This window comes from Geotrypetes seraphini, chromosome 12 (assembly GCF_902459505.1).
Source record: "Geotrypetes seraphini chromosome 12, aGeoSer1.1, whole genome shotgun sequence".
Classification (NCBI taxonomy): Eukaryota; Metazoa; Chordata; class Amphibia; order Gymnophiona; family Dermophiidae; genus Geotrypetes; species Geotrypetes seraphini.
Genome location: NC_047095.1, coordinates 17,296,191 through 17,312,995, shown reverse-complemented (window position 1 = coordinate 17,312,995; position 16,805 = coordinate 17,296,191). Strand labels below are relative to the sequence as shown.

At 42.4% G+C, this 16,805-nt stretch overlaps 1 protein-coding gene across 2 annotated transcripts in view; it reads right to left on the bottom strand.

Moving 5' to 3' along the window:
• The window catches only part of DPYD (dihydropyrimidine dehydrogenase), a 1,270,977-nt gene extending 1,255,460 nt beyond the window's left edge, over positions 1 to 15,517 (bottom strand). For both annotated transcript variants that reach the window (XM_033915764.1, XM_033915766.1), the window contains exon 1: positions 15,364 to 15,517. In XM_033915764.1, coding sequence (XP_033771655.1) covers positions 15,364 to 15,402 — 39 coding nt within the window. In that variant the 5' untranslated portion in view covers positions 15,403 to 15,517. The remainder of the gene's footprint in view (positions 1 to 15,363) is intronic.
• Between the last annotated feature and the right edge of the window lie 1,288 nt (positions 15,518 to 16,805).

Genomic DNA, 16,805 nt, shown 5'->3' with positions numbered 1-16,805 from the left:
TATAAAGCAGTGGATCGCCTGACCTAAAGAATTGGAGGAGGCAAACAATAGAAGTTGGAGGAACAACATTGGAATACTAGGGCTCCAAGAGGGGGTAGAGGCAGTGGCATAGCTAGCATATGTGACACCCGGGGCCCATCATTTTTTGACATCCTCCCCCTCCCATCTGTATGAAAAACATGATTTTTAGTAACAATCCACACATCACACAAGAGTGTACCCAGGAAAAGGCAGCATCTTACATACTACAGTGAGCAGTACAACATCAATACACCCTATGTAAAACTAAACAAGCCAGACTAGTACAGATCAATCCTGCTCAGTCAATCCTAACAGAAAACCATGTCTTTCGAATACAAAGAACACAGAAAACACCTTCGCCTAGTATGGAAACTACTATGGAAATGAACCCTTCCTCCTTTTACAAAGCTGTAGTGTGGTTTTTAGCCATAGAATTCTGAGCATCTTAGCTGTTACCATCATGGTCGGCACTAAAAAACACTCTACAGTTTTGTAAAAGGGGGGATAAAATAGAAATATGTAGACAAAGATTAAATTGAACCACAAAGAAGCTGGACTCTGAATACAATGCAACACCACAGAAACAGTGATGCATCTCCCCAAAAGCAAAAAAAAAAAATAAATATAATTTTTTCTATCTTGTCTTCTCTGATTTCTGCTTTCATCATCTTCTTGTCACCTCTTCCTTTCATCCACTGTCTACCATCTCTCTGCCCCTTCTAAAGGGCATTTTCTCTCCTTCTATTCCCCTTCTAGAAACTTTATGCCTCCCCCTTCTATCTCTCCCTTCATCCCCATTAGTCTGGTATCCATCTTCTTCCCTTCCCTCCTTTAATGGTCTTGCATCTCTCTTTCTTCTTCCATTCCCTCTCCCATACCCTCATGGTCTGGCATTTCACTCTCTCCTCTCCCTTCCCCCCACTCCCATCAGCATCTGCCCCCTTTCTTTCCCTCCAACCCAATTACATGCAGTATCCTTCCCCCTTATGACTCTCTCCTTTCCCTGCACACCAATTCCAACAACATCTGCCCCCTTTCTCTCCTTCCACCACCCTTCCATACCACCCTGACCCCCTTTCTCTCCCTCCACCACCCTTCTATGCTGCAAGATCCCACAATGACTGCTTTTGCTGCCTATGCCTCCGGAAGACTTAAGTGACGTCGTAGGGGGTGGGCCAGCAGACGCATGGAGTTGCGGCAAGGTCCCATGATGACTGCATCTGCCAGTCCACCCCATCCAACGTCACTTACATCTTCCAGAGGTAGAGGCGGCAGACGCAGTCATTATGGGACCTTCCTGCACTTCTGCACTGCTGCTGACTCTGCTTTGGAATAAGTACAGCAGCCGCACTGAGGTACAGGTCCTGTTGAGCAGCGCGGGAGGTTCCGGATCTGGCCGGATGTGCATCCCCCTAGGGCTGGCACCCAGGGTAGTCCGCACCCCCCGCCCTGCCCTTGGTACGTCACTGGATAGAGGGATCAGATGCTGTATTCTTGAAGGTTTATTGCCAAAGTTGCTCTCCCTCAACCTGAAGTATCCTCTGGAAATAGAAAGAGCACATCGAATTCCATCCAAAGCCTCCAACAGTCAAAACGGTCCCAGGCCCATGATATTCAGGGTACTGCATTTTAAACAAGCTTTAGATATTTTGTCTACTGCTAAGCAAATTAGGTCATTGAAATGGCAGGAAGCGAAAATCCATCTCCTGCCTGATTTTGCTAAAGTCACAGCTGGCTTAAGAAAGCAGTTCTTGCTTCTCAGTCCTCATCTGAGACAAATGGGAACAAAATATGGCTGATTATGACAGAAAACTGGAAGAATTGGGACAGATTAAATTTTTCTTTTTGGTGGGAAACACTGTTTATATTATAGATACGAAAGAATGAATGCAGAACAATTGGGGAAATAATAATTTAAAAAAAGAAAATATGCAGTCCATTAGAGGCATTTGTCAAATAAAAGACTGATTGATTAAGCCTGATGATTTCTACACACATCCAGGGAAGGTGGGAGGGAGTAAAGTATTTTGTTTCTTATTTATTCAATGATAAGTGCTGTTTTGTATTATTTGACTGTATATTTTGTTGGCACTTTGTATAAGTTCTGAAAATGAATAAAGATTTACAAAACAAAGTTTATTCTGTTTTATCAGACTTATAGTGCTTCAGATCATTTATTAAACCATCATTCTCTTATTGGGCTGATAACTTTTCAACACCTCCTCGTATACAGAGAAGTTAAGCAAACACATATCTCTCTAGAACAGGGGTGTCAAACTCAATCACATTAAGAGGCCGAAGTCCAAAACACAAGCTAAGTCGTGGGCCAAACCCCACCCAATCTTCACCCCAGACCCCACCCCCACAATAGTACTAATTATAACACCATTTTCCCATTCATTTTTCATATATACACACACAATATAATCTTATTAACACGTGGAGGGGCATAATAAAAAAAACATCTAAGTACCCTTTTGGCCTAAGTCCTTAAACGTTCAAAGCAGAGGCAGGGAAAGTGTAAATAACCAAAACAAACATCCTTGTTTTGATTATGGCCTGCCTCTACTAAACGCTCAGATCACCATTACGTCTACAAGTATACCCCCACGACGTCTACACTTTTTGCCCATAATGAACCAAAAAAACGCCTAAGCCCCAAACATCCAACACAAGGGCTTTTAGGCGAAGGAGGAGCCAGTCCTTCACCTAAAAGCTGGATTCTGTAACTGGTGTCTGTAAAAAACAACACCGGTTACAGAACCCCCCCCCTCCCACCGTCCCACAGCGATCCAGGCAGGAGGGTGCCCAAGCCCTCCTGCCCTGTCGAACCGCGAACCCCCTCCGACAACATCGGAGCAAGAGAGAGCCCAAGCCCTCTTGCCCCGTCGAACCGCGACCTCCCGATGACTTCAGGGCAAGAGGGAGCTCAAGCCCTTTTGCCCCGGCGATCGTGCCCCCCCCCCGACTCGATATGGCCAGGAGGGAGCCCAAGCCCTCCTGGCCCTGTCGACCCCCCCTTCGACACAACGGGCTAGGAGAGAGCCCAAGCCCTCCTGGCCCCGGCGACCCCCCTACCCCCCACCCCCCACTACAATACGGGCAGGAGGGATCCCAGGCCCTCCTGCCCTCGACACAACCCCCCTCCCACCAACAACCACCCCCCCAGAACCCCCGATCGGACCCCCCCGCCGACCCCATCTGTGGGCAGGGTTTCTGCCACCTGGGCCAATCCGGCCCCATTCTTGACCCAGCTGGTCTGCCTGACGGGCAGGCTTGGCACCCGTCTATATGGCCAATGTTAAAGGTACGGGAAGGGGTGGGGGTGGGGTCGGCCGGGGGGGTCGCGGGTCGGCGGAGGGGTCCAATAGGGGGTTCTGGGGGGGCAGTCGTTGAGGGAGGGTATTGTGTCGAGGGCAGGAGGGCCTAGGATCCCTCCTGCCCATATTGTAGTGGGGGTAGGGGGTAGGGGATCACCGGGGCCAGGAGGGCTTGGGCTCCCTCCTGGCCTAATCCAGTTGGGGGGGGTCGCCGGAGCTAGGAGAGCTTCGGCTCTCTCCTGGCCCATTGTGTCAGAGGGGGGGGGGTCGCCGGGGCAAGGAGGGCTTGGGCTCCCTCCTGGCCATATCGAGTCGGGGGGGCACGATCGCCGGGGCAAGAGGCCTTGGGCTCCCTCTTGCCCCGATATCGTCGGGGGTGCCGCAGCTGCCGTGGGGCAAGAGGGCTTGGGCTCCCTCTTACCCCAATATCATCGGGGGGGGGGGGGGGTGATGTATCGTGGCAGGAGAGATTGGCCATCTCCCCTGCCGCGATGTCATCACTCCTGTACCCGAACTGCCACAACCCGCGGCAGGAGAGATTGGGCATGTCTCCTGCCACGGGTCACAGCAGGTCAGGTAGAGGGGTGATCGCATCGCAGTAGGGGAGATGAGGCATCTCTGCTGCTGCAATGGTTGCGGTGGGTAGGTTGCCGGGCCACTGATCTGATCATGCCAGCGGCCATCAGCTCAGTGGCCCCTTTTTCGGCACTTAGACCTGGTTTGACTTCATCTAAGTCAAAAAGGTATAAGTGCCAACTAGGCAACCTGTCAACTGTTTTGGTTATATGTGTTGTACGCCTAGGTGTAGGTCCCACCCACCGCCCGCCCTTTCCCCTCCTCTAAACACGCCTCTTTTCTCTCTGTGCATCTAGAGGCAGGGGAAAGGCCTTAGCTGGTTTTAGATACATCTAAAAACCAGCTTTGGTTATGGGTACTTGGACGATCAGGCTTTTTGATCGCCAAGTAGCCATTTAGGACACTTTTTTGACTTTTTTTTTTATTATTATGAACCCCATAATGGTTAACCAGAAAATTAAACTACACAAACCACACTGTATGCTTCTCAGCATTCATACCAGAACACAGATAACCCCTATGCAAATACGGGATCACAAACTAAAAGTACTAATATATACAAATGAAACCCTAAGATGCAAGACTCTGCATGCAGTACAACCCCAGAGAAAAAGAAACAAATGTACAGTATTTCTCCCTGAGCAGTGCAAAAGATAGCAGATTAAAATTCTCAATTCAAACACTAAAATCAAACACAATTTAAACACTAAATTGAAAATAAAATTATTCCCCCTACCTTTGTTGTCTCCTTCCCTCCAAGCCTCCCTCCAGTGGGTGTCTTACCTTCTGGCCGGCTCCAACCTGGCCGTTTTATGCGGTCCGCAGTCCAATGCCCTCCCAGTGTTATTTGTGGCTGGTTCCCTCCTCCTCTTAGCCGCAGTGTGCATGAAGCCGCGTGCAGCGGCTCCTCGTGCATCCTACGCCTGAACCGGAAGCCTTCTCTCTGATGTTGCAATGTCAAAGGGAATGCTTCTGGATGAGCAGCGGGACACGCAAGGAGCCGCTGCATGCGGCTTCGTGCACACTGCGGCTGTGAGGAGGGAGCTGGCCACAAGATAACACTGGCAGCATCAGACTGTGGGCCGCATAAAATGACCAGGTGGGCCATCCCCTTGGGCCTTGAGTTTGACACCTGTGATCTAGAATAACAACTGTGAAGCAGTCAGAGAAGTTTCAGCCCAGAAATCAGCAACATGAGCCTCTGGAGAGATGTTGCAGGACTGTGAGTATTTTTATTTCTTTTTTTTTTATTCCCTTTTTCTTATCTAACGAATTTTTTGAAGGCTATTTTGAATATACAAACTTCTCAGCCAATTGTTGTGCTGGATTCTTTCAGACTGCTATTGAACTGGTTGTGCCAGAAAGAAGTACACTTTTGTCTGAGTTCTCTGGGTATGCAATTTTATGATGTGTGCCCTTACTTAGGAGTTCTTGGTTCAACACAGAAATCAACAACACGAGCCTCTGTAAAAAGAATTCCTAAGTAAGGGCAGACATCATAAAATTGCATACCCAGAGAACTCAAACAAAAGTGTACTTCTTTCTGGCACAACCAGTTCAATAGCAGTCTGGAAGAATCCAACACAACAATCGGCTAAGAAGTTATATTCAAAATAGCCTTTAAAAAACTCATTAAATAAGAAAAGGATAATAAAAAAAAGAAATAAACATACTCACAATCCTGCAACATCTCTCCACAAACATTTCCTGCAAATCACCCTTGCCTTTCCAACCAGGAAATTTATATGACTAGTAGGGGTCAGAGGTCACTTTTCACAATAAATTTAAAATAAATTTTAAATTACTGGTTTTACTTATCAAACCACAAAAAACACATTATAAAAGTGAGCAGAAACAGCTATAACTTAAAATGTGCTGAAATACATTGAGACAAACACTCAAAAATAGCCCATTTTTGAAACAATTTTCAGGCCATCTATTTATAATCCTATTGCCCTTAAATAATTGCTGAATCAAATAGCTCAAACTTTTTTAAAATTTTCATTTCTAATCTTCACATTTTTCTTCCCAAAGCAGACAGTTTAGCACTCTGATTATTAACAGATTTTAACAAATTACCATTAAAAGTCAAATGTATAGTGCTGCGCATACCTTTCAGCACTATAGAAGTGATGAATAGCACTAGCAGTACTTGTCTAGGACTTTGAAGACTTGAATTATTCAGAAATATTTTCCCAAGGAGTCGGTTGCCATCAAAGTGATTCCAGGGTAACAACAGACAATTTCTCCAGGGGAAAATCTCATAGAGAATTCCTCCACATTCTGGCTCCGATCATGAACTGATGCAGAAGTTGACACCATTGTAGTGGGGTGTGGCATCGTGTCATTTTTCCTGAATTTAAACTTGGGCATTATCCTGTGGCATGGACATTGTATTGCACTGTCCTCCTGCTCAGCAAATACTTCTGATGGTGGAGGGGCAAGACTAATCCTTCTCCTCTGGTCTCAACGTGGTTTCAAAAGCCTGGGAGGATAGCAATATTATCTTCAGCAGCTGCCTCTCAGGAGGATCTGTCACACCTGGGCCTAAGCATATTTGTTATAGGAACCACCATGGGTTCAGCTGGGGCATAACCCAAAGTCACATGGGAGAGTCCCTCTTACTCTAAATTGAAGGTAACACAAGCTCTTGCATTAGCTTTATGCAGGTACTGTACACTTATAGCAACATTTGTGCATGGCCTGAAACAAAGGAAAATATATATTTTTTAAAGTACCATGCTCTTTTTAATCTTTATTTCAAATTTTTGGCAAGACCTCTAGATTTTGGGGAAATTTATTTTCATTTTTTTGCAGATGATATCCAGCTACTTGTGTGTTTGGGGGATGATAGTCAAGAAGCAGTAATATCTGATTTTAGTATTAAACTGAGTTATCTAACTGATTGGTTGTCTCATCACAATCTTGTTCTAAATATACAAAAATCTTCTACAATGCTGATTTCTATGAAGTACAGGGAATTGAAAAATTTGCATTTTTTTATTTTTTATAATTCTTTATTGATTTTCAAAGATAATAAAGTGCAGAACAATATATAAATATGAATCATAAAGTAAGCACTTATGTTCATTCAATAACCATACATAAGAATATATCCTCCCCCATCTATTCCAATATATTCAATCAAAAATCAAAACGAATCAGAGATATCCATCCCCCCACCATGCCTCCCTCCCTCCCGCCCTGAATGTGTGCAGAACCCCAAACATTGAAGATAAAGAAAATTATAACATGGTAATAAGACGTCAATTGGCCCTGAAACCAGTTTGAATAAATTACTATGTCCCAACATATCATCATACATTTTCTCATATCTGTAGGTTAAACATAAATTTGCCCACCAAAAAGGAAAACAAAAGTGCTCATAATTTTTCCAATTACGAGTTATCATCTACACAGCTACCCCTGTCATGACAAGGATTAGTCGATTTTTGAATGGTCAGTATCTGTCCTTTTCGTCACATTTACCCACTTTAGGAGTTTGTTGTGATCGTTTTAAACTGCAAATAAGGCATGTGGTAAAATCATGTTTCTTTCATTTGTGTATGTTGTGTCAATTAAAGCCTTTGTTGTCTAAAGATAATTGGACAAAAGTAATCCTTGCCTTCATAACAAACAAATTCTAAATTCCCATACCCAACTCTTCCTCGCCATGACCCTTCCACCTTGCCCCCTAATTCCAAGGCCCGAAACTAATTATACTTTCCACCTTGAATCTCATGTACTGACATAATGTATCTTTATTGTAACCCACCTGCACCCCATGTACTGACAAAACGTTTCTTTATTGTAACCCATGTACTGACGAAATGTATCTTTATTGTAACCCACCTGTATCCCATACACTGACAAAATGCACCTTGATAGTAAACCACTTGTATTGTAACCCATTTGCATCCCATGTACTGACAAAATATATATTTACTGTAACCCACTTGTATCCCACGTACTGACAAAATGAATCTTTAATGTAAACCACTTGCATCCCATGTACTGACTAAACGTATCTTTATTGTAAACCGCTTCGAACTTCACGGTATAGTGGTATATAAGAAATAAATTATTATTATTATTGCAACAGCTTGTTTCTTGGATCCAGTTAAATTACAACGTTTGCAGTTAGTTCAGATTACTGCTGCTACATTGCTTATGGGTGTCAACAAAACTGAACATATTACTCTGGTTTTGTACAATCTGCTTTGGCTTTCCATTATTAAAGTTATGGAATTCAAATTGCTCTGTTTGATGCTTAAAGCTTGGAATCTTGGTCAACCAGTATATTTGCAGAATAAGCTGTTTAAATATTCATCAAGGCTTTTTTGCATTCTTTGCAAATAATCAATTTGAAAATAATCAAACTTTCTTCAACAAGGGACAGGGCTTTTCACTTGCTACCCTTGTCCTTTGAATCAGTTTAATCATTTTCACAGTGATCTCTCTTATCCATTTTTTTACAGAGTCGAAAACCATGGAATTGTCAAATTGAAGGAGTATTGCCTGTCAGGCCTGTACTTAGTAGTTGATTTATTTTTGTGATTAGGGTAATGATTATTTCAGTGCTGTGTTGTTGTTGGAATCCGAACTGGGACAGGGTGAAGCCAAGAATGTTGCTCAATGTATGTTGTAAGTTGCTTGTTTAAGTGGGTTTCAATAAGTTTGGTAAGAATGGGAATGCTGGCTATGGGCCTGTAGTTTGAGGCTTTTTGGTATGGGGGGGGGGGCGGTGTACAGGCCTGTAGTATGATGTTTTTTTGGTATAGGGGTGAGTGCTATTTTCCCCATTTCTTCCAGTAGATGGCCATAATTTACAGAGCTATTTAGGAGATTAGTGATCCAGATGATGATTCTCTCAAGTGCGGCTGAGAGGAGACATGAGGGGCAGTTGTCCAGGGAGCTGATACGCGTGGACAATTTGGATATTAATTTTTTTGTATTGAGGATGGACAGGTTGGAGAAGGAAATCCAGATTTGGTCTGATTTAATGGGATCTATATGGTGCTCATAAGTATCAAGTGGGAGTGTTTCTGTGATGGCCATTTTGGCTACTTCCACTTGAACTGTTTTGATTTTATTGAGGAAGAAATCCGTTAGGTCTTGTGCTGTTATTTTGTGGCCTGCAGATTCTTGATTCAGGGGCGGAGGGGTTATTAGCTCTTGTATCAGGAGGAATAACTTTTTTTTGCCTAGTGTTTTGGTTCCCAATTTGCTGGTGAAGTAGTTTTTCTTGGCCTCTAATATGTTGAGTTTGTATTTGTTTATTGCCGCTTTCCAATGTGTTCTGTGCTCGGCGCTTTGCTCTTTCACCATTTCCTTTCCAGTCGCCTGCATAGTTGTTTGTCTGTTCTCAATGACTCCGTAAACCAAGGAGAGGTCTGAATTTGTTTTATTTTGCGAGGATGGAGGGGTGGGGGGGGTGTTAAGGGTGTCTAGTGTATTGGTTATGGTTTTATTCCAGTTTGTTAGCATTGATGCTCTGCAGTTTGAAGGGAAGGTTAGGGACTCAGTTACTGTGTTCCAGAAGAGATCTGGGCTTATTTTCCCATGCACTAATTTTACTTCCTTGGTAGTTTTGCTGTTCAGGTTGTCAGTAGCAAGGTTTAGGCAGAAGTTTAGGAGGTAATGGTCTATCCATGGGACTGGAGACCATTTGATGTTGGTAGTGAGATTAGTGGGGGTGGATGCAAGTCTAGGGTGTGTCCTTTTTCATGTGTGGAACCTAAGGGCATGACTATGATTTGGCTGTCCTCAAGCAGTATTTTGAGTTTGGAGACATCTTTATTAACTGTAGATTCGAGAGGAAGGTTGATATAACCGAGGATAATCAGTTTGGTTGACATGCTAGATTTGTTATTATTTGTATCATTTTGGTGATGTAGCATGATTGAGAATTGGGGGGTCTGTAGATCAGAAGGGTTCCTATGTTATTGAATGTGAAGTTGGGTTTGCCTTCTAGTTTACAAGCAATGTAATTCCAGATCTAGGCTGGTTGCCGAATCAGACTCAGTGATGGTATATGAGTTTTTGTATATTATTGTTAGACCATTGTCTCATTTGTGTTTCCTAGGGAATTAAAGTGTGTTGTATCCTTGTGGGCAGAGGTGGGGGAGTTCTGGGCTGTCTGGGTCTTTTAGCCATGTTTCCGTGATGAATGATAGAGCTATATCATTGGTTGTGATTAGCTCATTTATGAGGAATAGTTTATTGACCCTAATCTCGCATTAATGTACATGCAGGGAAAAGGGGTGAAGGCTTTGCCATTATTCAATTTTGATGATTGGTTATTGTTGTTTTTGTTGATGCCATTATTCAAGTTGTTTGATAGGTTGCAGATTGTTGTATGATTTGAAGAGGGGTTGTTTTTTGGTGTCTGCTGTTGTTGCGTTTCTTCAAGAGTATGGGGATGGCATTTTGGTGGTTACATAACATTCCATTGGCACGTTAAGTAGATCTAGGGCACTGGGTCTCCGTCTCTGAATATATAGGCAATATCCCGATGGGTAACTGGAAACTTATAATTTAGATCCTAGAAAATTTGTAACTGCTTAGGGTTCCAGAAAATATATGTATGAGGGGCTGCTGAAAAGTTCACAGCCCAGTCAAGAAGATAATGATGTGAAGCAATGAAATTTACAAGTTATTCCACACTTTTCTAGACACTTTTTGTTTCATTTCATATCATTGAAACAAAAAGTATTAAGAATAGTGTGGAATAACTTGTAGGTTCAATGGCTCCACATAATTCTCTTCTTGGTTGGACTGAGAACTTTTCAGCAGCCTTCCATATGCACATTTAGTTTAACCATAAATTTCATCAGAAATCAGAAAAAGACCTGGTTGCCCATGGACTGCACTTCTTGATGTAACTCATACCACTAGAACAGGGGTAGGGAACTCCGGTCCTCGAGAGCCGTATTCCAGTTGGGTTTTCAGGATTTCCCCAATGAATATGCATGAGATCTATTTGCATGCACTGGTTTCAATGCATACTCATTGGGGAAATCCTGAAAACCCGACTGGAATTCCCTACCCCTGCACTAGAACATTTCTTCTCTTATCTTGGTATGTTTAGAGCAGGGGTGTCAAAGTCCCTCCTCGAGGGCCGGAATCCAGTCGGGTTTTCTGGATTTCCCCAATGAATATGCATTGAAAGCAGTGCATGCAAATAGATCTCATGCAGATTCATTGGGGAAATCCTGAAAACCCGACTGGATTCTGGCCCTCGAGGACCGACTTTGACACCTGTGGTTTAGAGACTTCTAGAAATAACCATAGAAATGACCCATAAACTGAACTTGTTGTCACTGGAAATATAATAGAGTCTTTGTTGGACTCAAAAACAAAGGGTAAAGAGCTATGGGTTTGATATGAATACTGTTGGGGAGGTTTCCAAAAATGAAGTTAAATACAGGCTATTTGGGAAGACAGCCCCCTACTGCAGGGGTCTCAAAGTCCCTCCTTGAGAGCCGCAATCCAGTCGGGTTTTCAGGATTTCCCCAATGAATATGCATGAGATCTATGTACATGCACTGCTTTCAATGCATATTCATTGGGGAAATCCTGAAAACCAGACTGGATTGCGGCCCTCAAGGAGGGACTTTGAGATCCCTGCCCTACTGCTACTACTTATTACTTATATAGCGCTGAAAGGCATATGCAGCGCTGTATATTTTGACCTTTCTAGATGGTCCCTTCTTGGAAGAGCTTACAGTCTAACTTGGACAGAGAGACATGACATATAGAATTGGGGATGCAGATCCCGAGGAGATAGGGGTCAAAAGCCCTAATTAGATGTTTGCTTTTAGTTATTTCTTTTAAATAGAAGATGGAATATCTTTTTAAAAGGAGGGATGGCTTCTTCCAGGACCCAGCTACTCCTTGAGAAACTTCTTTAAAAGGTCTATAGGTAACAACACTCTTACACATGGCAAATTAGGTACCCTTAAGTTCAGTAGAAAATACCAGGTTACTTGACACATCGACCAAAGTGCAATATGTTGGGACTAGAGCAGCTGTTTTTTGTGTGGCAGGTGTTAAAATGTGGAACACATTGATGGGGCAATTAAGCTTATGTGCTGACAGATTGAAATTTAAAAAAAATAATAATAAAACCTGTTGAAAACTCAGCTATTTGTATCTGCTTTCATGTAAGGAAAGACTTCTATTTGTACTGGAAATAGATGAAAGTGGGCAAGAAATGTCTGTAATGTTGATTTTACGCAAGTTTTATATGGAAACCGTCTAGATACAGATGGTACAAAGGCCGTTGAAGAGTTCTCAGTCCAAACAACAAAACTGGATCAGCCTCCACTGAGGGCTATACATGCACTGAGTCCAGTGACTTTCTACTTTTTTTTTTTTGTTCCGTTGTAAAAATACAGAACAAAAAAAGTGGAAAATCACAGGACTAAGTGCATAGTCCTCGATGGAGACTGCCCCAGCTTTGTTGTTTGGGCTGAGAACTTTTCAATGGTCTTTGTATATAAAGGTTAAAGATAAATAAATACTCCCTTCTCCTTTTACAAAACCATGGAAGTGGTTTTTTAGCACAGGTCAGTGCTCTGAATGCTCTGCGCTGTTTCCAATGCGCAGAACATTTGGCGTGCCAGCCTGCACTAAAAACAACTTCTGTGGTTTTGTAAAAGAGGGGGGTTGGGTAAATAAATATTCTCAACTTATTCTCTAAGATCTCAAAGCTCTTATGCTGTGAGTGAATATTTAATTAATGTATTTTTTTTTTCACTGTCTCCAAAGAAGCTACCTGTTCAATTTTTTTCTCTTATCTGAGCTCCTTCAGCTGATATAACATCTTCCAGCACTGCCAATCTAGGCACCTAACTTCTGGCGCTGTTTAAAGAGCCTGGGATTAACCGGACAAGCCATCTGAATAGTGCTCTCATGGTAGTGTTGGCAGGCTGGTTTTCAGATACCAAGTTTACCTGTATTTTGTTTTGTTTTTTTAAACTCGGTACTTTTACTTTACCTAGTTCCACTAAAGTGTACCTAGTTTTACTTTTACCTAGTTTTACCACATACTCCCCCTCCTTTACAAAGCTGCACTAGCGTTTTTATAGAATTCCTATGAGCGTCTGGCCTGTTACCGCCGCAGCCGATGCTAAAAACGCTAGCGTCGCTTTGTAAAGGAGGGGGAGTATGTGGCAAAACTAGGTAAAATTCATATTTTGTTTAAATCGCTTGAATTTCCAATGCATACAAGGCCATGAATACAATGCCAGCCCAAAGGATTCACCACTGGTGCCCGGCCTGTGCAGCAGGAAGTCGAAAGGGTGCTCTAACTATTCTTGCCAGAACTTCTAAGAATGCTCAGTTCATGCATTTGAACTAACCATGTGCAGAACTGCTGGCGTCGGAGGATGGGGCAGCCTACTTGCTTCCCCACTTCTCAGTCAGCACAGACAGGGCTCGGGCTGATGGTTGCAAAACTTTAGTTGGCAGGGCTTGAGAATCCTTCCCAGCAAAACTATGATTCAGAGGAGGTGGCATGACAATTGCAACAGGGGGGGGGGAGGGAACTGAGAGAAAATGCTCACTCCAATCCACCTCTGGTTGCCCCCTCCCCAGCTCAACTTACACATAGGCCTAGAGCTACAGAGCAGAGTCACAAACTATTTATTAACCAACCAAATAACACCCCCCCCCAAAAAAAAAATTAAAACAACCTAAGAGCTTCCAATATACTGTAACTGATACTGAAGTAATCCTAATTTGCCCCATTTGTGCACCTAATTAACCCTCCTTTTTACAAAGCTGTGTTAGGCTTTTTTTTTTTTTTTCGCTGGCTGCAGCGGTATTAACTCCAACACTCATAGAATTCCTATGAGTGTCGAAGCTAATACTTCCGCGACCGGCAAATTTTTTTTTTTAAACTAATCTAATGCAGCCTCGTAAAAGGGGGAGTAAATGTTTTATCTAGTTATAGCTAGCTTTTTCTAGGTACTTTACCTAGCTTTTTTTTTTAGAATTAGGTATACCTACTTTTCATGAGCAGCCACAATTTTACTTTTAGTTGCCAACCTCATGGGTTGATTTGGGGTTTGTTTGTTTTTTGCTTTCACAATGCAAAACTTGATAATTTTTATAGATCTCATTAAAGAGCAACCTAATCCTAGATATATGAATACCAGCTGAGACATATATTAGCTAGGGGAGTCAGACTAAACGTACAATCCAAGTTCCACACATTAAAGCAAGTTTATGAGGAGCCGCTGAAAAGTTCTCAGCCCAACCAAGAAGAGAATGCTGTGGAGTCATGAACCTTACACATTATTCTACACTTTTACACTTTTTGTGTCATTTCTTATTATTGAAATGAAAAGTGTAGAATAACGTGTAAGGTTCATGGCTCCACATCATTCTCTTCTTGGTTGGGCTGAGAACTTTTCAGTGGCTTCTCATAGTGTGATGTCATAATGCCTCATTCCACCAATGCCTAAGAGCCAGCCTCGTCGGTGATGTCACAATGGCTTGCGCCCCTTTACTAGATACATTTGCCTCAATGAAACGAAAAGTGTGGAATAACTTATAAGTTTCATGGCTCCACATCATTCTCTTCCTGGTTGGGCTGAGAACTTTTCAGCAGCCCCTCAAATATTATGTCTTTGATCAAGTCCATCTCTATTTAATATGTACCTGTCTACTGTTCTTTGCCCTAGTATTGTTTGTCTTGTGATTTTGTACTGTTAATTTGCTGAACTAGACGCTGCAGAGTACTGTAACCTGAACTTTGTTCTGGAGCTTTTACAATCGGTACAATTTCCTGGTACAAGCAAGGAGCTCAAGAAAAACGAAACCATTTTAGTCCATCTCTGTGCTAATATTTTAAACTGTTTTATATATAACTGCCAATATGACATTTTGAAGGTTAATCACAGGTATATGGTGACCTTTTCTCCCAAAGTAACATTTTCCTACCCAGGCTGCATAATCACAGCTTTCAAACAGAGGGAAACCATGCAAACTCTAGAGGAAAAATATGGAATTGCTAAGAATGAAAAATATATCTGTAAATGTTGCACATTAAAACTTAAACACTGATTTACACTTTAAAAGTCTGCCACAATACACAGACTACATAGGCTCATAAACAAAAGAATTTAGTAAAATTATAAGGAATCAAAGGACAAAAAAAAGCAAGTGGAATAAAGTATAAAATTCAAATGTAGCATTTATGTCTTATTTATAGTCACTGAAAAATACTTTTCAACTCTTTTCAATGTATATATAAATGGAAATCAGAACAATTCAGGATCTTGTCTCATTACCTCTTTCTCCCTCTCTCTTTTCATCAACACTGGAACAATTTTCATCCTCTCAAACATTTCTGTCAAAACCTGCATTTTGTGCTTATAAGTTTGCAGAGTCGGAGAGAAATGTTGGCAACATTTAAGATGACCATAAATCTAGGTACCTCGATATCCAGTGTGTCCTTGCTAAGCATACGAGCCATGTTGCTTTTATGTTATAGTGTATTTGTGCTGGTAAAGAGTGAAAAATCTTGACACGATAGTAATGGCGAACTGCTGTATCCAGCGAGTGCAGTATCAAGGCAGCTTCTCTTCAAGTGTGAAGGTTTACATGAGACACCAGCAGCTGCTGTAATCAGTTCAGCTGATCGGTTCAAAAATTCCATGGGGGTGGAGTCAGCTTCTCACACATGAGCACGTTAACTAGCAGGAAAGCAATGGAGACAGTTCTGTATTAACCAAGGCAGGAGATACTGATCCTTTCCCCACATTCATTAATAGCTAGAGGGTGGCATATAGGAGGAAAGTAACCCCCCCCCAAAAAACAAAACAAAACCACACCTGTGCCATAAAGAAGAAAATATGGAAAAGTTTGTTCATCCAGGCTTCCAACCTGTTTCTATTTACAGTACTGTGCTGAAGAGGAGTCAACTTTTTAAAATGATTAGGGGTATCGCATACAGAACATATTACAACACCCCCCAAGAAAAAGAAAAAAAATAAACCCGACAATAACATATGTTGTTTCATGAGTGTAATTGGCCCAACTCCAGTGCACATACAACTGAGATGCCAAGTTACCCAGTTCCAGACTGGAGATTTTGGAACAATCCTGGATTTCTGACCATCCCATGTTGGTGCATTATGGAACTTGTAGTCCTGATTTCAATGAGCAAGATCAGGCACTAAAAATCTCATGCTACTTTGGGATATAAGTCCAAACCCAAAATTCGACTGCCTATACTGAATCAGAAAATGAGAGGGTTTTCTAACTGTCTTGGAAAGCAATCAGGCTTTAAGAAGTATTCTAAAAAAAAGCAACAAATAATTGCTAGTGTTGTGTAACAGTGGATATTGGCACTGGAGAAAACAAAACCGCTCCCTTGGAAAATCTTCAGTAAATCTTTTTTTGTGTGAGTACATTTTGTCCAGGCAGCAATTTACCATTGAGCTGAAGTTGGAAATGTAAGAACTTCATAAGGTCACATGGCTGAATGTTTACAGAAGGAACTGGGTAGAATAGGGATACCAGATTTCTTCTTTAATACAAAGAGGATATGTGACCTTGCTCTGTTCCACCCCCCCCCCCCCCCCAGCCCAGCTCCGTTCCACCCTCAGTCCTGTCCCATTCCACTGCCAGGCCTGCCCCACAAAAACTTTGCATTTCCTTCCCTGAGCTCTGGACCACATCTAGAGGGCCTCTGCACACGTGTGGACATTGACACGATGACATCACTCTCATGCACAATTGCATGTGATGTTATCACATCAACATCCACACATGTGCAGAGGTCCTCCAGATGCGGCCTTGAGCTCAGGGCCTTCCAAAACCCGGACAAACTGCCGACAAATATCTTCCTACCTGGGGCCGTGACAACAATAATGC